The sequence below is a fragment of the Myotis myotis genome, unplaced genomic scaffold (assembly GCF_014108235.1).
Source record: "Myotis myotis isolate mMyoMyo1 unplaced genomic scaffold, mMyoMyo1.p scaffold_m19_p_15, whole genome shotgun sequence".
Taxonomy (NCBI): domain Eukaryota; kingdom Metazoa; phylum Chordata; class Mammalia; order Chiroptera; family Vespertilionidae; genus Myotis; species Myotis myotis.
This window is the reverse complement of record NW_023416319.1, coordinates 39,556,306-39,581,159: the sequence shown is the minus strand read 5'-3', so window position 1 is coordinate 39,581,159 and position 24,854 is coordinate 39,556,306. Positions and strand designations below refer to the sequence as shown.

The 24,854-nt window shown below is 42.2% G+C and overlaps 1 protein-coding gene and 1 non-coding gene across 8 annotated transcripts in view; both read left to right on the top strand.

Moving 5' to 3' along the window:
- Positions 1 to 298: 298 nt before the first annotated feature.
- Positions 299 to 421, top strand: LOC118670375. Its single transcript, XR_004972284.1, has one exon. It is a non-coding gene; the product is annotated as a small nucleolar RNA SNORA40 (small nucleolar RNA).
- A 7,557-nt stretch (positions 422 to 7,978) lies between these two features.
- RUFY2 (RUN and FYVE domain containing 2) overlaps positions 7,979 to 24,854 on the top strand; it is a 43,317-nt gene continuing 26,441 nt past the window's right edge. For 2 of the 7 annotated variants that reach the window (XR_004972210.1, XM_036336898.1), the window contains exons 1-7: positions 7,984 to 8,193; positions 9,982 to 10,155; positions 16,367 to 16,484; positions 20,509 to 20,610; positions 22,584 to 22,707; positions 22,904 to 22,965; positions 23,991 to 24,056. Coding sequence is in view for 6 of the 7 variants with exons in the window: in XM_036336898.1 (XP_036192791.1) it covers positions 8,190 to 8,193; positions 9,982 to 10,155; positions 16,367 to 16,484; positions 20,509 to 20,610; positions 22,584 to 22,707; positions 22,904 to 22,965; positions 23,991 to 24,056 (650 nt within the window). In the remaining variant the exon portion in view is untranslated. Of the gene's footprint in view, positions 8,194 to 9,935; positions 10,156 to 16,366; positions 16,485 to 20,508; positions 20,611 to 22,583; positions 22,708 to 22,903; positions 22,966 to 23,990; positions 24,057 to 24,854 lie in introns of those variants that run through there. The other 5 variants (XM_036336896.1, XM_036336895.1, XM_036336894.1 and 2 more) reach the window with 5 other exon arrangements.

The window sequence follows — 24,854 nt, the reverse complement described above, 5'->3', positions numbered from 1 at the left end:
TGGTCCTCTTTCTCTCCTTGGACAGCCATGGCTTCAACCACAGTCGTGTGGCTGTTTACCACATCTATACCCCACCCTACCTGCCTTACAAGTTTTGGTTATAGCTCTTTTCTAGTTCATGCTTTCAGAATCTTCTATGAGCATTTCAGAGACAGTACACATGAAATAAATATTCCCATCTTCATCTAATGCAGTCATTTTCAACAGGTGTGCCGTAAAAATTTTTAAATGCAATACCTGACTAGTCAGGGGCACTGACCTCTTTTTCTTTATATTGTCAAAACAAAAAAAAAATGATAGCACTTGTGTTTGTTTTTGTAATTTGTGGACAAAAACTACATACAGGTGCTAAAAATAAAGCCTCTTGCAACCCAGAACTCATTGCTCAGTATGAGTTTTGATACATAAAAGAAGGAACATGATTTTAAAAAAATGACTACAGTCAACACAACAATAACCATCTGGTGTGAATGAATCAAAATTATACTTAACATTTTTTTGTCAAATCTGCAAAAAAAAAAATATTTTTTGGTGTGCCACAGAATATTGGTAGTGTTTGTGGGTCATGAGATGAAAAAGACTGAAAATTGCTGATCTAATACCTTCTCATTGTGACCCCTATTTGGGTTAACACCACCGTCTACTTCGCAGTTACCTGACTGTGAAGTCTGTGGCACAGCCGGCGTGGCTCAGGGGTGAGTGTCGGCCTATGAACCAGGAGGTCATGGTTTGATGCCCAGTCAGGGCACATGCCCGGTGTGGGGTGTACTGGAGGCAGTTGATCAATATTCTCATCAGAGATGTTTCTGTATCTCCATCTTCCTTCCTCTCTGAAGTAAAAAAAAAAATTTTAAAGAAAAAAGTAGTCTTTGTGTACTTTCTTTAAATGTTTTCTTTCTAGCCCTAGCCAGTTTAGCTCAGTGGATAGGAGTGGCAGCCTGTGAACCAAATGGTCTCGTGTTCAATTCTGGTCAAGGGCACATACCTCGGTTGCAGGCTTCTCCCTGGCCCCGGCCCTGGTTGGGGCTCATGCAGGAGGTAACCAATCGGTGTGTTTCTCTCATATCTATATTTCTGTCTTACCCTCTCTCTTCCCATCTCTCTCAAAATCAATGGGAAAATATGCTCAGGTGAGGATTAAAAAATGATTATAATAATAAAAAATATTTCCTTCTAATTTCAGAGCAGTACATGATTTTAGTGAGAATTTCAAAAACTGCAGATTTTAGAAAATTAAATTTCATTGTAATCTCATCCTTCAGTTATAACTACTGGTAGCTTGGTATATGATGATCTAGCCTGGTGTTTAAAAAACAAAAATTACCACCACCCACAACAAAAAATACATTTAATATTCATAACTGCATAGATATGTGTATGTGTGTGCATCTGAAACAATACTTTTCACAAAATATTTACCCTTTTTATATGTGATACACTCTAATATTTCCACTCTGTTCCATTACAAACAGAGCTAGTTGTGAGCTATTAAAATTGCTTTCCTGCCGAAACCGGTTTGGCTCAGTGGATAGAGCCTCGGCCTGTGGACTGAAAGGTCCCAGGTTCAATTCCGGTCAAGGGCATGTACCTGGGTTGCGGGCACATCCCCCGTGGGGGATGTGCAGGAGGCAGCTGATCGATGTTTCTCTCTCATAGATGTTTCTAATTCTCTCTCTCCCTTCCTCTTTGTAAAAAATCAATAAAATATATTTAAAAAAAATTGCCTTCCTATCCCACTAGGAACTTGGAGCCCAGGTTTGTAACAGAAGTCATTCTCTAATCTTTCTTCATATATTTGTTGTACTATACTGAACTATTTTTGCTGTTCCCTGTACGTCTTTTCCTTTCCCCATTCGATTCCTCTATCTAGATTTGTCTTTTCCTCCATTATCATTTATGTAACTCTACCCAGTCTGAAAGACTTTACTGTCACCTTCTCCAAAAAGCCTTGTCTGATTTTCCCCCCGACAAAATAATTACTTTCATCTTTATACTATAATAATGTTTTACGTAGCTTTATACTGTTTACTGCTTTTTAAAGCAGCAGTAGGCATATGTAGCATGCTTTAAAATTTGCCAATAATTTCCATAGATATTCTCTCAATTGGATTAAACCCTACAGAGTACCTAGCACAGTCAGTCTATATTAGCATATGGCCCTGAGTAAGTCATTGCTAGAATCCAGGTGTTTTGATCAGTAATTCAGCAATTTTCCCAGTTGCTATGTGCTCCCCATTCGGTGTGGTACACATTTTCTAGGTGCTATACTAATATTCAGAAGCATTACAGTTGTCATTGAAAGCAAATCACATCTTGGGCCAGCTGGTCCTATCACTGGGAGCCTTATGGCAGGATACGACAAGCTGGTCTACCTGGGTTCAGTGGGCAGCTTTGCTGATTAAAAAGACTGCTTGTAGCCCTGGCCAGTGTTGCTCAGTGAGCATCGTCCCATGCACTGAAAGGTTGCCTGTTTGATTCCCCGTCAGGGCACATGCTCAGGTCTTAGGTTTGGTTCCCGTTCGGGGTGCATATGGGAGACAACTGATAGATGTTTCTCTCTTTCCCTTCCTTTCTCAAATTAATAAAAACATATTTTTAAAAAATGACTGCCCGGCTGGTGTGGCTCAGTGGTTGAGCATCGACCTATGAACCAGGAGGTCATGGTTCAATTCCCAGTCAGGGCACATGCCCGGGTTGCGGGCTCGATCCCCAGAAGGGGGCCTGCCGATCAATGATTCTCTCTCGTCATTGAAGTTTCTCTCTCTCTCCCTCTCTGAAATCAATTTAAAAAAAAGACTGCTTGTAATTAATAGGACAGGCCCATCCAATTCCACTCAAGTCACCACTGACCTTTAAGTGATGGAGACTCAATCCTGAGAAGCCTGAACCAAGATGGGTGCAGGGGATAAAGTCTGTCTTTCCTGACGGCTCTTTTATGGATATTGCTTTGGTACATAACAAAAGATGTTTACATTGATTTTTTTAGGTTATATTTATGATGATTTTAAAACTTTTCATGCCCTGGCCCAGGAGGCTCAGTTGGTTGGGCATTGTCCTGTGCGCCAAAAGGTAGATAGTTGGATTTCTGGTCGGGGCACATGCCCAGGTTTTAGGCTTGATCTCCGGCAGGGGTCCCGCAGGAGGCGGCTGATGATGGTTTGCTTTCACATCGATGTTTCTCTCTCTCTCCCCCTTCCTGTTTCTCTAAAAATCAATAAAAATAAAATCTTTGCCCAGCTGGCGTGGCTCAATGGTTGAGTGTCGACCTATGAACCAGGAGGCCACAGTTCCATTTCCAGTCAGGGGCACATGCCTGGGATGCGGGCTCAATCCCCAGTGTGGGGCGTGCAAGAGGCAGCCAATCAATGACTCTCTCTCATTGATGTTTCTATCTCTCTCTCCCTCTCCCTTCCTCTCTGAAATCCCTTTCTCTCTTATTTGCTTTTCTAAATGCACTTAGAATTCCTCCATTATTTAAATATAAAATAAATAAATATCAATTAAAAAATCATAAAACTTCAAACATACACAAAAATAGAGTAGTGCAATGACCTCCTATATACCCATCACCCATATTAAATAGAAGATTTTCCTGCAGTTGTTTAAACACCCTTGATTTATCCCTCCCTCATTTTATTTTTAGAGAGAGTAGAAGGGAGGGAGGGAGAAAGAGAGAAAAACATTGATGCAAGAGAGGCACATCGATTGGTGCCCTGACCAGGCTGGGGATCCAACTTGCAACCTTGGTATGTGCCCTTGACTGGGAATTGAACCTAAGGACTATTTGTTCCTCAGGCCAATGCTCTAACCATTTGAGCACATCGGCCAAGGCAACATCTTGACTTTTTTTTAGCTGACATGTTGTAAACCAAATTCTAGACATTTAATTTCACCCCTATACTTTAGTATTTTTGTTACATAATATTTGAAATCTTAAAAAATCTGGATTCTTAGCTTTAGTAGATCAATGACTCAGAACAGATTAATATTTTACTTAACCCTATTAAGTGTAGTTAAACATAACACTAAATTCAATTCTGTTCAACACAAGGGGGCTAGAATATCCAGCAAATGTTTATTTTAAGACTATGTTCTCAAAGGGAGAAATGTTTTTGCTTTAAATAAAGCAGATTTGTTGCTGAATTAAATGTCTACTTGCTACCTATAAAGTCTCTGAGGGGCAGCAATCTAGGAACTAGAGGTCTTTTCCCTTGTTCTTATTGCTCTATAAAATAGTAAAAATATATACTTAGCCCTAACTGGTTTGGCTCAGTGGATAGAGCATCGGCCTGCGGACTGAAGGGTCCCAGGTTTGATTCCGGTCAAGGGCATGTACCTTGGTTGCGGGCTAATCCCCAGTAGGGATTGTGCAGGAGGCAGCTGAATTGATGTTTCTCTCTCATCAATGTTTCTAACTCTCTATCCCTCTCCCTTCCTCTGTAAAAAATCAATAAAATATATTTAAATGTATATATATATACTTAATTTTATTTGCTTTTCTAAATGCACTTAGAATTCCTCCATTTTTTACCCATCATTTGGAGAGAAAAAAAGTGAACAGTTCAGTTGTATTTCAGATTTAACAGCAAGATACTAGAAGGGGTTGGACTTGTCATGAGTTGTAGACTCCTGGAAACACTGAAAACCTCAGATATATTTTGAGATCATGAAAATGGAAGCTACTTTTATAATAGTTCAAAATCTGGTGCTGTCGCTTACTAGTTCTGTGACTCTGGGTAAGTTATTTAATCTTTCTGAGGTTGGTTTCATCTGCAAAATGGAGATTATTCCTTCTAACTGGGGTGGGTTTTGAACATCAAATGAGACCCTGGCTAGGAACTGATCTGCATATACATGCTCATTGATAGGAGAGAGGGGGCATGGAAGATCAATGGCAAAAGCATGATGGGAAAGTTGACTACAAATATATGGGAAAAGTGAAATTTGACCCTATCTTCTGCCATTAACTAAAGTCAATTCTGGGTGCAATTACAAGCCTAAATCTGAAAGGCAAACCTATGTAACTCGTAAAAAGAGAGTATCTTCAGCCGAAACCGGTTTGGCTCAGTGGATAGAGCGTCGGCCTGCGGACTGAAGGGTCCCAGGTTCGATTCCGGTCAAGGGCATGTACCTGGGTTGTGGGCACTTCCCCAGTGGGAGATGTGCAGGAGGCAGCTGATCGATGTTTCTCTCTCATCGATGTTTCTAACTATCTCTCTCCCTTCCTCTCTGTAAAAAATCAATAATATATATATATAAAAGAGAGTATCTTCATGACCTCAGGGTGAGGGAGGATTTCTTTCCTTTTTTAAAAAAATTTATCTTTTTTTCCCCCCCAAAAAATATTATTTTATTGATTTTTTACAGAGGAAGGGAGAGGGATAGAGAGCTAGAAACATTGATCAGCTGCCTCCTGCACACCTTCTACTGGGGCTGTGCCCACAACCAAGGTACATGCCCTTGATCAGAACTGAACCTAGGACCCTCCAGTCTGCAGGCCAATGCTCTATCCACTGAGCCAAACCGGTTAGGGCTAAATTTATCTTTACTGTTGAAAGTATTGCAGATGTCCTCTTTTTTCCTTCCATTGTGCCCCTCTATCCCATCCCCAAGAAAAATTAAGAACTTATATTTATCAAAGGTCACCATAAAGAGAGAAGATATTAAACAGAAGTCATTGGCAATACATACTAGTAACTGACACTAAAGTACTAGGTAAATACTTAGTAACTTGTATAAGAAAAATAAGTGTACTGCAGGAGCTCCAACCCAGGGAGCGCCATGCTGTTCTTTGCTAGTCCGAAAAACCACGCAGGGGGATCAGAGGGGAAAGACATAGCCTTTATTACTGACTTCTGGCAGCCCATAGCAGCCGCTCGGCTGAGTTTCTGGACTTGGCAAGAGTAGGCTGGGTGCTTATCTAGCAGAAACTAGGTAAGGGAAAGGCCTGCAAGCAGACCAAGGACAGACAGCCCCGTGAAGCTTGTTAGCTATCGAGGACGTGGGAAACACTCTGTTCCCGCTGCTGTGCTCCTCAGACTGGGAGGGGGAATTGGGCCCTATCCTGGCCTGACCCTACAATAAGTCAATAGAAATATAGGCTCAAAACTTGAACAGTCTCTTTGCAAAAGAGAATCTCCAAATAGTAAATAAACATGAGAAAAGTGTTCAATGTCATGTGGGATAAATATAAAACAAACCCAGTATACTCGTCTACCCACGAGATTGGCCAAAAATGAAGAAATTCTCACAATTCGAGCATTAGAATGGAGATGGAGTTACAGAAAGGCTACATTGCTGATAGGAGTGTTAATTTTGAGGAGTTTTGAAAATAATTTGGCATTATTTAGTAAATTTAAGAAAGGTATGTCTAGTAAATTTAAGAAAGGTGTACCCAATTTCCAATAATTCTATTCTTAATCATATGCCTTTAAGGCTGTTTTGCACCAGGATGTATGTACAACCTAGAACAGTGATGGCAAACCTATGACACGCGTGTCAGAGGTGACACGCAAACTCATTTTTTTGGTTGATTTTTCTTTATTAAATGGAATTTAAATATATAAAATAAATATCAAAAATATAAGTCTTTGTTTTACTATGGTTGCAAATATCAAAAAATTTCTATGTGTGACACGGCACCAGAGTTAAGGTAGGGTTTTTCAAAATGCTGACACGCCGAGCTCAAGAGGTTCGCCATCACTGCCCTAGAACAACCCAACATGGAAATTCTTCATGGACGTAGATTATGTTCAGCAAGTGAAACAAGTAACAAGTAACAAAATTCATAGTATTATTCCATTTGTGAAAAGTTTACAAATAAACTACATTGTTTAAGGGCACATACTTGATTGGTAGTAACATACAGAAAAGCAAGAAATTGGCCGTAGCTGGTTTTGCTCAGTGGATAGAGCCTCGGCCTCCGGACTGAAAGGTCCCGGGGTTCAATTCCAAAGGGCACATGCCCGGGGTGAGGGCTCAATCCCCAGCAGTGGGTGTGCAGGAGGCAGCCGATCCATGACTCACTCTCACCACTGATGTCTCTCTCTCCCCCCTCTCCCTTCCTCTCTGAAATCAATAAAAATATATTAAAGGAAAGCAAAGAAATTATTCTTTAAAAAGTCAGAATAGTATTTACCTCCAGGGGGATGGTGAGTGAGGGGGGCCTAGTGGCAGTTCCCAGGGAGGATGCTCCCTCAATCCGGTAGTGGTTACCCAGCTGGTCATTTTACGATGATTCTTTAAACTGTGTATATGTTTTATACATTTTGTCCATGTATGATCGCCTCACAATAAAAAAAACTGAAACCCCAAAGCAGTACAGAGGCATAAGAGGACTTGATAATGGCCAAAGCGATGACCAGAACACCTCGCCCCATTTTCGCGAAACATCTCGGCCTGTTCCTAGCACCTGCGGATCTGAGGAACAGCACACCTTCCCAGCCGGCCCAGCCTCACACAGGGTCGTCACCACGACGCTGCTTCCTCGGCCTCAAAGGAGAAGACACCTGTTTCCTCTGATCAGTAAAATCGTCCCTCAGTGCTTTTCCCCATCATTTAAAAACGGTCAATTGTACTTGACATTCAATGTTCTACCAGGGTCAGGCGTACGGCACAGAGGTTGGGCATTTGATCATCCACGAGGTGACCCTCCGCTAGCCTGGTCTCCTCGCTGCGTTTTATAAACCGCGCAGGTCCCGGTGACCGCCGAGCCTCGGGCTGTCCGCACAGCGTCGGCAGCGGCCTGCCGGCTGCTCCGGCTGCGGACTTCCCGGATCCCGCTGCTTCCCGGAGCCCGAGCAGGTGCCCCGGAGGCAGGCAGGTGCGGCCGGTGAGACGCAGCCACCCCGCGGGCGAAAACGTGCGCACGTGGCCCGCCTCTGCGTGGACGCGCTCCCGCGGCACGACCGGGTCCCGCCCTCCGGCGCCCGCACCGGGACCCCTCCGCTCCGTTTCCGGTCCTTCCGGCGCCGCAGACGCCGAGGGATCCGCGCAGGCGGCTTGTCTCCCGCGGCCGCAGGCTCTGCGGCCCCCGCCCCCTCGCGGCGCCGCGCCCCGCGTCCTCCCGCCGCCGGGAGCGCTGTGGGCCGCCCGGGCCTGGCGCTGACGCCGTGGCGGCCGCCGCGCGCCCGAGGGGAGCCGCTGGGGCCCCGGCTGTCCCCGCCCGAGACCGCGCCGCCGCCGCCGCCATGGGTAAGGGAGCGGCCGGGAGCGGCCGCTGGGTCCCGCGTCCGGGGCTGGAGGCCGCGGCCCGACCAGGAGGACTGGGGGTGGTGGGCACCGAGGCCCCCGGGCCGGAACGGGGCCCGGAACCGGGCCTGGGGCTGGGCGGGGGCCGCCGGGGACCCGGGGGCGCCCGGGGTCACCATGGCAACGCGCGGCCGCGCTGGTCCTCCGGTCCCCGCTCTGGAGCTGAGGCCGAGGGCTCTGGGTCCGACCGCTCCCGTGCGCGTGGACGGGCCGGCGGTGCCGCTGCCTGGTCGGGGGAGTTGGGGACGAAGGCCCCCCAGGTTTGGGGGTGGGGGGAGGGGGCAGCGCCGGCTGCAGCGCCCGGGTGAGCCCTCCGCGGGGGTCCTGGGGCCCCCGAGCCTGTGGACAACCTGGTGGGGGGAGATGGGGAGGCAGAGAAGGGGCTCCCGACCCGGCAAGATGCGGGGCCACGTCCGCGAGGCGGGGCGGGGAGGGGCCGGCCGGGGGAGCGCTCCTCCGCGGCGGCCGCCGGCGCCCGGCACCGACCTGCCTCCCGCCGCGGCGCAGGCCTTTGTCTGGGCGTCGCATCGGAGGGTGACGAGCGCTGTTGAGAACGAGGGAGACTTCCCGTCGGTTCTGCAACACCCGGGGGGTTCGTCCCCAGGGGAAGGGGGGTCCTGGCTCCGTGCCGGCTGGAGAGATGGTGCGGCGAGTCCCACCTGCGGGCGGGGCCCGGGCCGGTGGGGCCGTGGGCGTCTCCTGCCTGAGGTCAGAGCAGGATGCGGGGTCCCTGGGAGCCCCGACTTCTGGTTCAGGGAAAAGGAAAAACGGGCGCTGGGTTGAACCTGTCAGAGGATGGACCGCTTCGCCAAGTGCTTTATTTTTCCGCACGTGCTTTTGCCATCTGTGTGCTGACCATACTCCTGCCCCTCACAGCAGTGATGAGAGTGATGAGAGTGTGGGGTAGCGTCTGAATTTCTGAGTAAGCTGACAATACAGTTTGGGGGGAAGGAAAAAATACCTTTTTGTCAACCGAAAATAGCCATTGAGATCAGTTGTGTGAAATGTCTCGGTTAACTTGTGATTCAGCCAAATCAGCCGAGCTCAGGAACCTCCCTGTGAAGCTGGACCCCGTTTTTATGTCCTCGGGGAAAAGGAAGGAGTCATGCAACACAGGCCGAGAGTTGTCATGAAAAAAACAAGTTAAAATGAGTGGAAATTGAGTGGCTTCCCCTGTATCCCCTTGTTTCTCAGTGTGTTTTTATATACCTGTCATGGTTGTTACTCGTAATACTGGAATCTTAGAATTTTAACTACCTTTTATTTTGTTACCAATATAATTCTGAACTTTTTTTAAAATTTTTTTGCCTGGGAATTCATCTTTGGATGGTTCTTGCTAGCCACCTTTTGCATGAGACCCTTAAACATGTTGTCTATTAGTCTAAACTTATCTCTACAGAAATTCATGAAAACAATAACAAAGCAAAACAAAACAAAAGCTTATTCTCCCTGAAAAGGGGTACCATGAAAGTAAAATAAATACCAGAGACTAGCCAGTTTGCAGGATCTTGGGGATAATTCATTAACTTTGACTGGAGTGGGCATGATAGAGTTCTAGCGCATGTGAGAGAAACATAAAGAGAAGTTGTAGGTTCGTTAGGAAGACTAATTTGTCGACCAAGGAAACGCAAGCAGCCGTTGGTTTCATAGGGGAAGGAAAGGGTTTGTACTAGTATATTGTTCAATGTCATGTCTTGCAAATGAAGTTGGACTCCTTTCTTGTGCTTTCAGCTACAAAAGACCCCACAGCCGTAGAGAGAGCGAACTTGTTAAACATGGCTAAACTGAGCATCAAAGGACTCATTGAATCTGCTCTCAGCTTTGGCCGCACTTTGGATTCTGACTATCCCCCCTTGCAGCAGTTCTTTGTTGTTATGGAACACTGTCTGAAACACGGTCTTAAAGGTATCATTTTAAAAAATTAATTAACTTTAAGATCATTTCCCCCTCCCCCAATCTTAAACATCCTTAGAAATGTGGTGGTTTTGAGGCCATAATTACTGTTACTTTATATTTTAAAATACTCAGTGGGTTGGTTTTGGGAGAATATGTCGTACTGTTTTATGTTTTGAAATGGGTAGTCTTTGAAAATGCTTACTTGATTGTGTTTGGTTAAAAAGCATATTTAATTTTTAAAATTTTCAACATACCCTGAATTGGTTCCTATCTTCTAGGACAGTGATGGCGAACCCATGACACTCGTGTCAGAGGTGACACGCGAACTCATTTTTTTTGTTGATTTTTCTTTGTTAAATGGCATCCTATCTAATAAAAGAGAAACATGGTAATTAGTGTACGACTGCTACCCTTCCCATTGGCTAATCAGGGCGATATGCAAATTAACTGCTAGCCAAGATGGCGGCGGGCAGCCAGGCAGCTTGAAACTAACATGAGGCTTGCTTGCTTCAGTGAGGGAGGAAACCAACGTTCCCTGCCTGCCTTGCCGGCCTCTGAGCCTGCAGTTTGAAACATTGTAACAAATATAGAAGCTAAACAAAACCCCAGAAACCTGCTTTCAGCAAGCCGGGATCTCAGAGCTGGAGTTATACATTGTTTCAATTATAGAACTGAAACAAACCAGATACCTGCTTTCAGCAGCAGAGGCCTAAGAGCTGGAGCCTCAGAGTTAAAGCTGGCCCAGAATTAAAAAAGAAAAAGAAAAAAAGGAGCAGTTGGGAGCTTCAGTCACCCGCCAGCCTGAAAACAGCCCTCAGCCCCTCACCCAGACTGGCCAGGCACCCCAGTGGGGACCCCCACCCTGATCCAGGACATCCTTCAGGGCAAACCAGCCAGCCCCCACCTGTGCACCAGGCCTCTATTCTGTATAGTTAAAGGGTAATATGCCTCCCAGCACCGGGATCAGCGTGATGGGGCTGCGCCCAAACCCCCTGATCGCCCTGCGGCTCTGTGTGTGACAGGGGGCGGGGCCACAACCTCCCTATCGGCCCTGCTCTGTTCCTGACAGGGGAAGGTGCCCCAACCCCCTGATCGGCCCTGCTCTGTGCCTGATAGGGAGGAGCTCCCCAACCCCCTGATTGCCCTGCAGCTCTGTGTGTTACAGGGTGCAGCGCCCCAACCCCCTCACCCCACGGGCCCTGCTCTGTGTGTGACGGGGTAGAGCCATAACCTCCCCATCGGCCCTGCCCTGAGTATGAGAGTGGCGGCACCCCAACCCCCTGATCGGCCCTGCTCTGTGGGTGATAGAGGGCGGCGCCCCAACCCGCTGATCCGCCCTGCTCTGTGTGTGACAGGGGGCGGTGCCCCAACTCCCCTATTGGCCCTACTCTGTGAGTGACAGCGGGGAGCTCCTCAGCCCCCCTGATGGGCCCTGCTCTGTGTGTGACGGGGTGGCGCTGCAACCCCCCCATCGACCCTGCCTTGAGTGTGACGGGGGCGGTGCCCCAACCCCCCAATCGGCCCTACCCTGAGCGTGACTGAGGGTGGCATCGCAACCTCCCAATCCGCCCTGCTCTGTGCATGATGGGGCGGCGCCCCAACTCCCCAATTGGCCCTGCTCTGAGCCCAACCAGGGGCTGCACCTAGGGATTAGGCCTGCCCTCTGCCACCCGGGAGCAGGCCTAAGCCAGCAGGGCATTATCTCCTGAGGGGTCCCAGACTGCGAGAGGGCATAGGCCGGACTGAGGGACCCCTCCCCGCCCCCCCCCCCCCCGAGTGCACAAATTTTTGTGCACCGGGCCTCTAGTTTAAATATATAAAATAAATATCAAGCCGAAACCAGTTTGGCTCAGTGGATAGAGCGTCGGCTTGCGGACTGAAAGGTCCCAGGTTCGATTCCGGTCAAGGACATGTACCTTGGTTGTGGGCACATCCCCAGTAGGAGATGTGCAGGAGGCAGCTGATCGATGTTTCTCTCTCATTGATGTTTCTAACTCTCTATCTCTCTCCCTTCCTCTCTGTAAAAAATCAATAAAATATATTAAAAAAAATAAATAAATATCAAAAATATAAATCTTTGTTTTACTATGGTTTCAAATATCAAAAAAATTCTATATGTGGCACGGCACCAGAGTTAAGTTAGGGTTTTTCAAAATGTTGACACGCTGAGCTCAAAAGGTTTGCTATCACTGTTCTAGGACATTTATGGCATTATTTTTAAAATGTTAATTTTGGTGATCCTGATATGAACTCTTCTTATTAGTTTGAGCCCTATTGAACAAATACATTAAAATAGTTGATTGCTGAGCCCTGCTGGCATGGCTCAGTGGTTGAGCATCGACCTATGAACCAGAGGTAACGGTTCGATTCCCAGTCAGGGCACATGTCCAGGTTGCGTGCTTGATCCCAGTACGGGGCTTGCAGGAGGCAGCTGATTAATGATTCTCTTTCATCATTGATGTTTCTATCTCTCCTCTACTTTCCTCTCTGAAATCAATAAAAAATATATATAAAATAAAAAATTAAAATAGTTGATAGTTGAAATCTAAACCTCCATAGTGCATGGGAGTATGTCTTCTGGATTGGATTATTGTAGAAATATGAGTGCTCCCTGAAAACAATGATAATAGTGAATATTCTTCTATACAGTTCATATTGAATAATGTGTGTAAAATATTTGTATTATATTTAGTTATTTAACATATGTTGTGTAATACCAGTTCTTTCACTTAAAATAACTACTTGCCATGACCTTTGCGGTGGGGTTCAGGACCTGAAGGAGGGGCAACACACAAATGAAAATACTATACAAGAAATATGGATTTAGAAGGCATTGGGAGCCAGGTGGAGCCTCTTTCTTGAAGACGCACACCTACTTCTGTCCTGGTCTATTTTTTTTACTTGAATACACATTTGCGCTTTAGCAATGCATACATACAGGCTATCAAAGGTAACGTTTGGTAAACAGTAAAAGGATTATCAGGTTAGGAAATTGCCTTGAGCCACCACTATCTCAACAGACGAGGTGCTTAGCGGCAGCCCTGCTAATGCCCAAGGTCAGTGGTCGGCAAACTGCGGCTCGTGAGCCACATGTGGCTCTTTGGCCCCTTGAGTGTGGCCACGAAGTTTCAATCGCACTGTACGTGTGTGCTCGCACCTGGTATTTTGTGGAAGAGCCACACTCAAGGGGCCGCAGTTTGCCGACCACTGCCCAAGGTCCATCGGCCTTCTGCGTTCCTTGGTGCATTGACAGTATTAGCCAAGTGGTGGCTTCCTGCACTTCTAGTAACAGTTGTTGACAGTTTTGGTCTTTAATTCATATTATCAGCATCTGTGTAGAGGGCTATATAAGTTATATTAAGGTGACTATTATAAAGCAAAAGAAGCTTGGTTCTTTGTTTGTACTTGGAGCCTGAGTAGGTTAGGATGGCTTAGAAGTTCTGACTATGGTGCATGAAAGTGTGGGTTAATGTAAAAAGCAAAAGAGGATATTTATCTAAATATGGTTTTAATAAATTGAGAAGGAGTCTTGGCACCAAAATTTGAGAAAACCCTATGTGACATTAATGTACTCATTTCTTTTTCTTTAAAATTTTTATTAATTTATTTTTATTGAGATATAATTAACAAGTAACATATTTCAGTTATACAACAAAATGATTTGATATTAGTATATGTTGTGAAATGATCACAAGTCTAGTTAACATCACCATATGTAGTTACAAGTTTTTTTCTTGTATTGAGAACTTAAGATTATTTTCTTAGTAACTTTCAAATATAATACAGTATTTATTTATTTTTAAAAATATATTTCTTTATTGATTTCAGAGAGGAAGGGAGAAGGAGAGAGATAGAAACATCAATGATGAGAGAGAATCATTGATTGGCTGCCTCCTGCACACCCCACACTGGGGATGGAGCCCGTAACCCAGGCATGTGCCCTTGACCGGAATCAAACCCGGGACCCCTCAGTCCGCAGGCCAATGCTCTATCCACTGAGCCAAGCCGGCCAGGGCAATACAGTATTATTTAAGTTTATATATTTATTTTCCTCTTGTAGCTTATGTTTTGTATACATTGAAGAGAAGATTAGGAGCAGCAAAAGTGGGTCAGATTGGCAGCTAAGAGCAACTCATCAGGAAATACTCAAAAGGGTCTCCTATTAAAATGCAGCAACTTCTCATTATTGAGGTGGTTATTCATATATATTTTTTAATTTTAAATTTAAATAAAAAATACTTTTATTGATTTCAGAGAGGAAGGGAGAGGGAGAGAGAGAGAAACATCAGTGATGAGAGAGAATCATTGATTAGCTGCCTTCTGCACATCCCACACTGTGGAATCGAGCCTGCAACCTGGGCATGTGTTCTGGGGAATCAAACCTTGACCTCCTGGTTCATAGGTAAATTGAGCCATGCTGCCTAGGCTATACTTCTTAAATGTGATCATCATATACACTTCTACAGATACTAAAGGTCTAATTATGGTAATTCTTGTATACAATATAGTAGTGCTAACTATAGTCATCATATTATACATTACATCCCCATGATTTATTTGGCTCCTTCAGTCATTTTATCCACCCCTACCCTCTGCCTTTGGCAACCACCAGTCTCTTCTCTGTATCTATGAGTTTGTTTATTTGTTTTTTAGCTTCCACTTTTTAATTAAAGGCTTATGATAATTAAAAAATATGTCAATAGAGAAATCTACTCTTTTTGTACATGCATCAAATAACATAGAAGCACATAGAGCAAAAACACAGTTTCCCTTCATTTTCCTCCCTAAAGGGAATTCTTGTCATTCTTCTAGCTCTTTCCTTTTGTCTCTTTTTTCTTTTACTCTAAATAGAGTTGTGCTATAAGTGTTATTCTGTGGCTTCCCTTTTCTCCTCTTTTAAAAACAACAACAACATGACGGTATGCATGGTGTGGTGATGTGTCCGTTTATGTAAGTGTCCTTACCACACTTGTAGTGGTTGTATACTGTTTCATCGTATATGTACACCATAACTTTTTAAAAAATATATATTTTATTGATTTTTTACAGAGAGGAAGGGAGAGGAATAGAGAGCTAGAAACATCGATGAGAGAGAAACATCGATCAGCTGCCTCCTGCACACCCCCCACTGGGGATGTGCCCGCAGCCAAGGTACATGCCCTTGACCGGAATCGAACCTGGGACCCTTCAGTCCGCAGGCCGACGCTCTATCCCCTTAGCCAAACTGGTTAGGGCACACCATAACTTTTTAAGTATTCTCCTCTTAATGTACACTTAGTTTCCAGTTTTTTGCTATTAAAATTGTGCTGTAAGGTCATCTTTGGGTATACATGTTTGTGCACATGTGCTAGGATTTCTTTAGAATTCCTAGGTGTAGAATTACTGGGTCAAAATAGGCAAATGACATCTATGAAGGTTTCACTAATTTATCAAATAACAGTGAATGTGTTTGTTTCCCCACATTTTTGCCTGTTCTTGATACTATCAGTCTTTTTGAAAGTTCCTTTGTATTTTTAAAAATAGCAGAAACTTAGATTTTTATTTCCCCCCACCTGCTGAAATGGAATTTGCCAAAAGATGGCCAAAATAATTAAATTTTAAACTCTTTTCTGAATTTATTTTCCTTTACTTCAAAGGATAACACGAGGCATGTCCTAATAGTCATGGGCTTATTTTGTTGGAATCACTTTAAAGCTACTTTGTGCTGATTGATTTTTCTCCCCCAAGGAAAAGTTGCCTATTTTGTGGTTGTCCACGGCTGGTGCATGTTGTAGGCACACGGGATCTGCAGGAGAGCTGGTCAGTCTTAAGAAAGAAATGGATAGTGATTTCATGGTTTTATATTACCCAAACCTCAGAAGAAAATAAAAGGAAAAGTAAAGCCACAAGTTTTACATGTTTAAAAGTAAAGTGACTTTTATCTGGTTTACTTAATAAACTGATAAAGATCAGCCTTTATTTTGATACTGGTAAATAATGAGCCCTTATTACAGTATTTTTTTTTCACCGTAATTACCTGCCTGCATATTTCTGATAAGGACAAATATCAGGATCCTGGTTAACAGGCTCTTCTTGATCAACAGGGCTGTGGTGATTAAAGAGGTAAGGTCTCTGAATAATTGTATGTTGTTAGAAATGTTGAAACTAAATATTTAAAAGGAAGTTAGTACAGTTATATACACATGTTGAAGTCATATTCATCATATTTTCTTTTTTTCAGTAAGAAAATCATTTTTGAGTTATAATAAAACTATCTGGGGTCCTTTGGAACTGGTGGAGAAGCTGTACCCAGAAGCAGAAGAAATAGGGGCCAGTGTCCGGGATTTACCTGGTCTTAAGTAAGGAATCTTATTACTTGCTCATTTCTAATCACAGAAGTGTATATATATATATTTCATTTTTAATATTTTTATTGATTTCAGAGAGAAAGGGAGAGGGAAAGAGAGAGGTAGAAACATCAACGATGAGAGAGAATCACCGATTGGCTGCCTCCTGCACGCCCCCCACTGGGGACCTAGCCCTGCAATCCAGGCATGTGCCCCTGACCGGAATTGAACCCAGGACCCTTCAGTCCGCAGGCTGACACTCTATCCACTGAACCAAACTAGCCAGGCCACAGAAGTATATTTACTGTTCCTTAAAAGTACCTCACATTCTAGTTCAGTGATGGCGAACCTATGACACGTGTCAGAGGTGATACGCGAACTCGTTTTTTTGGTTGATTTTTCTTTAAGTGGCATTTAAATATATAAAAGAAATATCAAAAATATAAATCTTTGTTTTACTGTGGTTGCAAATATCAAAAAATTTCTATATGTGACATGGCACCAGAGTAAGTTAGGGTTTTTCAAAATGCTGACACGCTGAGCTCAAAAGGTTCGCCATCACTGTTCTAGTTTATCTTCTCTTGGCCTTAAATAGCTTCCTTCCATTCTCTCCTAATAAAATTCTGTTCAATCTTTATGGTTCATCTCAGATTTCATTTCTTTTATGGTTTTTCTTAGTCCTGTCAGTAAGAATTAACTGTTAAATACTCTAATCACTATAGTCATTCCTTATTATATCACTTACTGGAGGCCCAGCGCACAAAATTCATGCACAAATACAGTCCCTAGGCCTGGCCTGCGATCAGGGTCATCTTCCCTGGCAGCCGGCCCTACCTTCCGCCGCCACCCACCCCCAGTTCCCTGTTCCCCATCGGGCGATCGGAGCCTGCCTGCTTGGGGAAGGGACTGAGAGGTTGGCGGCAGGCCCCGATAGGGCAATTGGGGCCAGTGGGCTGGGGGCAGCTCCTGCATTGAGCGTCTTCCCCCTGGTGGTTAGTGCGCGTCATAGCGACCAATTGTTCTGCCGTTTGGTCAATTTGCATATTACCCTTTTATTATATAGGATTTTAGTTCAGCATTGTAATGCATGAAGTTGCAAGTCCTTTTAAGGTAGGATGTGTCAATTATGTATTTCTGTTTCCTGAGTGTTAAGCTATTTTGCAGTAATAGGCAGTCAGTCAGTAACAGTAACAGCTTGTTGGAGACTGATTAGGCTAAATCTAGGCAAAGGCTCAGGAGGTTTTGAGTTCTCAGATAAGCCATTTATGTAACACTAGAGGCCTGATGCATGAAATTTGTGCAAGGGGTTTCCCACGCTGCGGCAGCTGCTGACTCTGCCTCGGCCCCCGCTGCTGTGGCTTCGTCCAGAAGGTCGTCCGGAAGGATGTCTGGTCTAATTAGCATATTACGCCTTTATTATCATGGATAAGACATGTGCAAATTACTTTCTTTCTCTGAAAATTAGGTCCTGTAGGGTACCCTGCCTCTTTCACTCAACAAATGTATATGAGATGTCCTAAAAGCTGAATATCCTAGCTAATAACTCACGAGTGTTGAAATTTTTGCAGTCATAAAGTGTTCTTAGGGCAGAGATCTTACACTTGTCATGATATGACTAAGATGTAAGAGCTCCCTTTAGTATATCTTAATTCTTGTAAATGAGATAACTTTTTTATGTTTAGCATTTCCTGTCAGATCATCAGTTTGCTTTCTTTTAGACAGGTTTACAATTTAGGGTTTATATGTTATAGGGAATATGGTAGTGTTTTCTGGCTATCATAATATCTAAATGTTTACAAGTTATACTTAATCAAGTGATATACAGTAAGCAGCTACTATTAAGCACTGCATCAGGATAATATAATTATTTTACATGAATTATTTCATTTAGTGCTTAAATCAGTCTTCTAGGATACAGATTATTATAATAAGTGTATAGATATGAAAATAAAGGTTAGAGAAATTATAGTTAATAAATGGCAGAGTTAGGATTCAAACCCAATTTTTATTTTATTTTGTTTTTAAAAAAATATTTTTATTGATTTCAGAGAGGAATGGAGAGGGAGAGAGAGAGAATCATCAATGATGAGAGAATCATTGATCAGCTGCCTCCTGCACACCCCACACTGGGGATTGAGCCTGCAACCTGGGCATGTGCCCTGATCAGGAATCAAATCTCTTGGTTCATAGGCAGTGCTCAACCACTGAACCACGCTGGCCAGGCTCAAACCCAGTTTTTAGAATTAAATAGCAAGTGATATTACATTTGATGTTTCTTATTTTTACTTATTTAAAAAAAATTTACAGTTTTATTTTTCAGTTACAGTTTACATTCAGTACTATATTAGTTTCAGGTGTACAGCATAGTGACACTTGATGTTGGTTTTTTTTTCCTGTTAATGTATTTGTATTGATTTCAGAGAGGAAGGGAGAGGGAGAGAGAGAGAGAAACATCAATGATGAGAGAGAATCATTGATCGGCTGCCTCCTGCACACCCCCTGCTGGAGATTGAGCCTGCTACCTGGGCATGTGCCCCTGACTGGAATCGAACCTGGGACCCTTCTGTCCATAGGCCGGCTCTCTATCCACTGAGCCAAACCGGCTAGGGCTGCTTTTTTATCTTTATAAATGATAGAACTTGGATAAGAGAGGTATGAGATTTAATATTTAAGGACAATTAATTAAAAGAAACATTTGAAAAATAGCAAGAAGCCTGGTGATTTCTCTCTAATTAATTACCAGTGTGGCACCTTTTTAGCTTTGTGATGCTTTTTTAAAAAAGATGTTTTTATTGATTTTAGAAAGAGGAAGGGGGAAGGAGAGAGGGAGAGAGAGAGAGAAACATTGATGAGAAAGAATAATGTAAGACGGGAAACCATAAAAGTATTAGAGGAAACCAAAGGCAACAAAATCTCAGACATATGCCAAAGCAATATCTTCACCGATACAGCTCCTAGGGCATTGGAAACTAAAGAGAAAATGAACAAATGGGACTACATCAAAATAAAAAGCTTCTGCATAGCAAAAGAAACCATCAACAAAACAACAAGAAAGCCCACTGCATGGGAGAACATATTTGCCAATGTTATCACCGATAAGGGTTTAATCTCCAACATTTTAGGGAACTCATACAACTTAACAAAAGGAAGATAAACAATCCAATCAAAAAATGGGCAAAGGACCTAAATAGACACTTTTCAAAAGAGGACATCCAGAAAGCCAAGAGACATATGAAAACATGCTCAAAGTCACTAATCATCTGAGAAATGCAAATCAAAACAACAATGAGGTACCATCTCACACCTGTCAGACTGGCTATCATCAGCAAATCAAAAATGACAAGTGCTGGAGAGGATGCGGAGAAAAGGGAACACTCATGTACTGCTGGTGGGAATGCAGACTGGTGCAGCCACTGTGGAAGACAATATGGAGTTTCCTCAAAAAGTTAAAAATGGAACTCCCATTTGACCCATTGATCCCACTTCTAGGAATATATCCCAAGAAACCAGAAACACCAATCAGAAAGGATATATGCACCCCTATGTTCATCGCAGGACAATTTACCATAGCAAAGATTTGGAAACAGCCTAAGTGCCCATCTGTAGATGAATGGATTAGAAAACTGTGGTACATCTACACGATGGAATACTATGCCATTTGGCTACAGTGTTAATTATTTTTTGAAGGCATTTTACTGCCCTATTGATGTATTTTGCATATTCGTTTTATAGAAGGCTAAGTCCATCTGAAAATATATTTCTTATAGGAATATTCTCACTTTTTAGAGAGTCATTTATCTCAAAGCTTTAAATGGTTCCTAGACGTCCTATAGGTGCAAATTTACCTTAGAGATTTAAATAGCTCACAGGGATTGGTTTGCATGCTCAAAGAAGCTAGTTTAAAACTATAGAAATGAAGACAAAACTATGATAAATTGCCTTTTTAAAAAATTAATGTACCTCAACAGAGATAGAACATATGGTTTATGTTCTTTGGGCTGGGACTATTTTCTTACCAGTTGGTTTTACTTTTCAGGACCCCCCTGGGTCGTGCAAGAGCATGGCTTCGTTTAGCCCTCATGCAGAAAAAAATGGCTGATTATCTTCGCTGCTTAATTATTCAGAGGGATCTCTTGAGGTTAGTACCATTAAGTTATGTTCATTTTCATTTTTTATTTCATTGATATCCTGTCTCCCAAAAAGCATTAAAGATGTGAAAAAGGACTCGTAAAATACAACAAGATGGCATAAACACAGGGAGGAGTGAAACGAGTGAGGAAACCATGGTGGAGATGTAACAATGATTAGGAACTAGCTTAAAAAATGATAAATTTATATTTCTAAGTTTCCTTTTTTGAAGCCTAATATACATATTTTTTCTAAATTACAGATAATTTTATGAATAAAAATATATAGTGAAATTTGGGGCTTTAATTCAAGGGATCTCTTTTTAGAACTTGAATATCCAACTACTGTTTTGACTGGATTGTGGGCTTTCTTTAAACTATCAGTTTAAATTGAAAGCCAAGTGCCTACGACAGACTTTCAAAGTAAGGTAATCAGTTCTTAAAGGAAGTGGGGCCCATGGTAGCCCCTCAATTCACCCTTGTTCTTTTAGAGTGCTTGTCTGATGTTTGGGAGAATTTTGTCATTTTTGGTTTTACTTGTGACTCCAGTTCATCTTCGTTTTCCCACTTTGTAAATGAGAATGACTATACTTTAAGCACCTGCAATTTCTCAATAATTTCTGAAGTGATTAAATACTATACATGGGACTTTAAAAATTTTTTTTAAAAAATTTATTTTAGAAGAAGGGGGGGAGAGAGAGAGAGAGAGAGAGAGAGAGAAGAGGGGAGGGGAGGGGAGGGGAGGGGAGGAGGCAGAAACATTGATTGGTTGCCTTTCCCAAGTGTCCCGACCAGGGATCAAACCTGCAACCAGGTATTGAACCTGCTACTTTTTGGTACAGTGCATGGATGATGCTCCAACCAAGTGAGCTACACCAGCCAAGGCTACATTGGATTTCTTGAGGAAGGCATGGGTCAGTGATAACTAGTTCTTTGAATATAAATTGTCAAATATTAGTTTTATAAAAAAAATATATTTTTATTGATTTCAGAGAGGAAGGGAGAGAGAAATAGAAACATCAATGGTGAGAGAGAATCATGCATGCCACTCACCAGGGATTGAGCCTGCAACCCAGGCATGTGCCCTTGACCAGAATTGAACCCAGGGACCCTTCAGTCTGCAGGTCAACACTCTTATTCACTGAGCCAAACTAGCTAGGGCTCAAGTATTAGAATGTTTTTTAAAAAAATATATATATGTATATATATTTATTTATTTTTGATTGATTTCAGAGAGGAAGGGATAGGGAGAAAGAGAAACATCAGTGATAAGAGAGACTCATTGATTGGCTGCCTCCTGCACACCCCCTATTGGGGATCAAGCCCACAACCCAGGCATGTGTCCTTGACCAGAATCCAACCTGGGACTCTTTAGTCCGCAGGCTGACGCTCTGTCCACTGATCAAAATTGGCTAGGGCTCAAGTATTAGTTTTTAAACTGTCTGGTTTCTTTCAAAGATCTCTTATTTGAACATTTTTTTTTAAGAATATAAATATCCATAGGTACCATTTATTGGTTATTTATTAAGAACATTTGCAATACACATTTCAAATGCACTGACTTGAACATGGGTTTTGAAATGTTTCATATATTCATTTCCTTAGTCTTTCTCCCAAGGGTCTTAAATCTAGAATTGAAAATTCAACTCTAATAAAAAGTGTTGTAATCATATCAGTAACAGTCTTTTGAGAGTTGCAAACATTCTAGGCCTCAATGATGCCTCTTTTTCTTTTGATCTCTCTCTGCTTTTCTTCTCTCTCACTCAGAATTTCTTTTTCAATTTTATATCCTTCAGTCTGTCTTTTATGTTTTCTGCATAGACATTTAAATTTCAAAAATTTTAAATTATTCACATATAGAAAGGCTAATTTGAAGATACCTAATGTTTTTGGTTCCATGTTTGTAATTAGGTGCTGAGATTTTAAAATTTAGTTTTTGAAATAAATTTGTGATTTATGGTTTTTATTATTTTAATTTTCACAGTGAATTCTATGAATATCATGCACTAATGATGGAAGAAGAAGGAGCAGTAATTGTTGGGCTACTGGTTGGCCTGAATGTGATAGATGCTAATTTGTGTGTAAAGGGAGAGGATTTAGACTCACAAGTAAGTAGAAGTGACTAGTACCCAATGCAGTGTTTGCAGTTTGCACTGTTCTGCTTTGATACAGGTCTTACTCTATAAGTTGTAAACAGTGCTGTTAAACAGTAAAGGAAAATTAAGAATGAAATTTATTTGTATGTTAAAGGTACATCTGATATTTCTCCCCTTTAAATAGAAATAACTTTATTTATAAATTCAGGTTGGAGTGATTGATTTTTCCATGTATTTAAAGAATGAAGATGATATTGGAAATAAAGAAAGGTACGATTTCCATAAGTTACTTCACATGTATTTTTTTATGTAGCTCTTCATAATCAGTATGAGGTCCATCTATTTACCATGTGGTTTTTATTTCCTTTATTTGTATTTCCTGCTTTGTTTAGTTTTCACTCCATTTGTAAGCTTTACAAAGCAAAAACCACTTGGAAGGAGGCTTTAGTATGATGTGTAACTTCTGGTTTACATGTTAATAGTTAATAGACCCATTTTAATAGCTGTGTTTTGTGATAAAAGGGATGAAAGCTTATTTACAAGCTTACATATGCTGGTTTATTTCAAGAGCTAATTGTGTTTGTTTGTTTATTTATTTATTTATTTATTTATTTATTTATTTATTTATTTTTTAAATATATTTTATTGATTTTTTACAGAGAGGAAGGGAGAGAGACAGAGAGTCAGAAACATCGATGAGAGAGAAACATCGATCAGCTGCCTCCTGCACACCTCCCACTGGGGATGTGCCCGCAACCCAGGTACATGCCCCCGACCGGAACCGAAACCGGGACCCCCCAGTCCGCAGGCCGACGCTCCATCCACTGAGCCAAACCGGTTTTGGCTGTTTGTTTATTTAAATTGTGTTTAAATTTAAAATATACTTCAACTACTGAAAAGAGAAGATAATTATGTAATATAATAGAGGTGCTAATTATTGCTATGGCAGTCATAATATATAAATGTATCGAAGTAACATGTTGTATGCCTTAAATTTACAGTGTTATATGTCAATATATTTTAATAAAAAATAAATCATAATGATGCAAAATTTTAAAAAAGTACACTAATGATATTGTTAAATCTAGTATTAACAAGTAATTTATTTAACAAAGATTATAGTTACTTAGTACAAAGTTTACTACTACATGATTATGAAGATTCTTGAATTTTACTTTAAAGGCAAAATAATGTTTTACCATTATGACTTTACAATTTTAGATGATATAGATATTATTTTTGGCAAACAATGAATACCTTTCCAATTAGCACAAAACTACTTTTCTCCCCTCTAGGAATGTTCAAATAGCTGCCATATTAGACCAGAAGAATTATGTTGAAGAATTAAATAGACAACTGAAGTAAGTATTATGGATACTTGGAATACTTAGTACATTTATGACTATTGTATTAGGGTCCCCCTCTTTTCAGGCCAGCTTAACCCTATTCCCTCTACACATCTTTGAGAAGGAGTTGAGGAGACATAGGAAATCTAAATTAAGTATATAGAGAATTATTGGAGAGAATTCATTTTCAGTAGAAAATAAGTCAGACTTTAATCTTCAGAGGATTCAAAAAATAGAATTTCTTACTTATCCCTATACCCTTAAAATAAAGGCTAGCCCTGGCTGGTTTTGCTCAGTGGATAGAGCGTCAGCCTGTGGACTGAAGGGCCCCGGGTTCCTTTCTAGTCAAGGACACATGCCCAGGTTGTGGGCTGGATCCCCAGTAGGGGGCATGCAGGAGGCAGCCAATCAGTGATTCTCTCTCATCATTGATGTTTCCATCTCTCCCTCTCCCTTCCTCTCTGAAATCAATAAAAATATATTTAAAATAAATAAGTAAGTAAAGGCTAGATAGGGTGGAAGTTTATATCATTTTGATGGTTCAAAAATTCATTGAAACTGTTAGTTAATACTCAATCTGGGAAGAATGTCTTTTGAGATCTGTTTGTATGTCTAATCCTATATAATAAAACCCTAATATGCAAATTGACTGGTGGAACGACCTGCGGAATGACTGGTTGCTATGATGTGCACTGACCACTAGGGGGCAGACGCTCCGACTGGTAGGTTAGCTTGCTGCTGGGGTCCAGCCAATTGGGACTGAGCGAGATGGGCTGGACACGCCCTGGAGCCCTCCTGCCGCCCCTCCCTGGC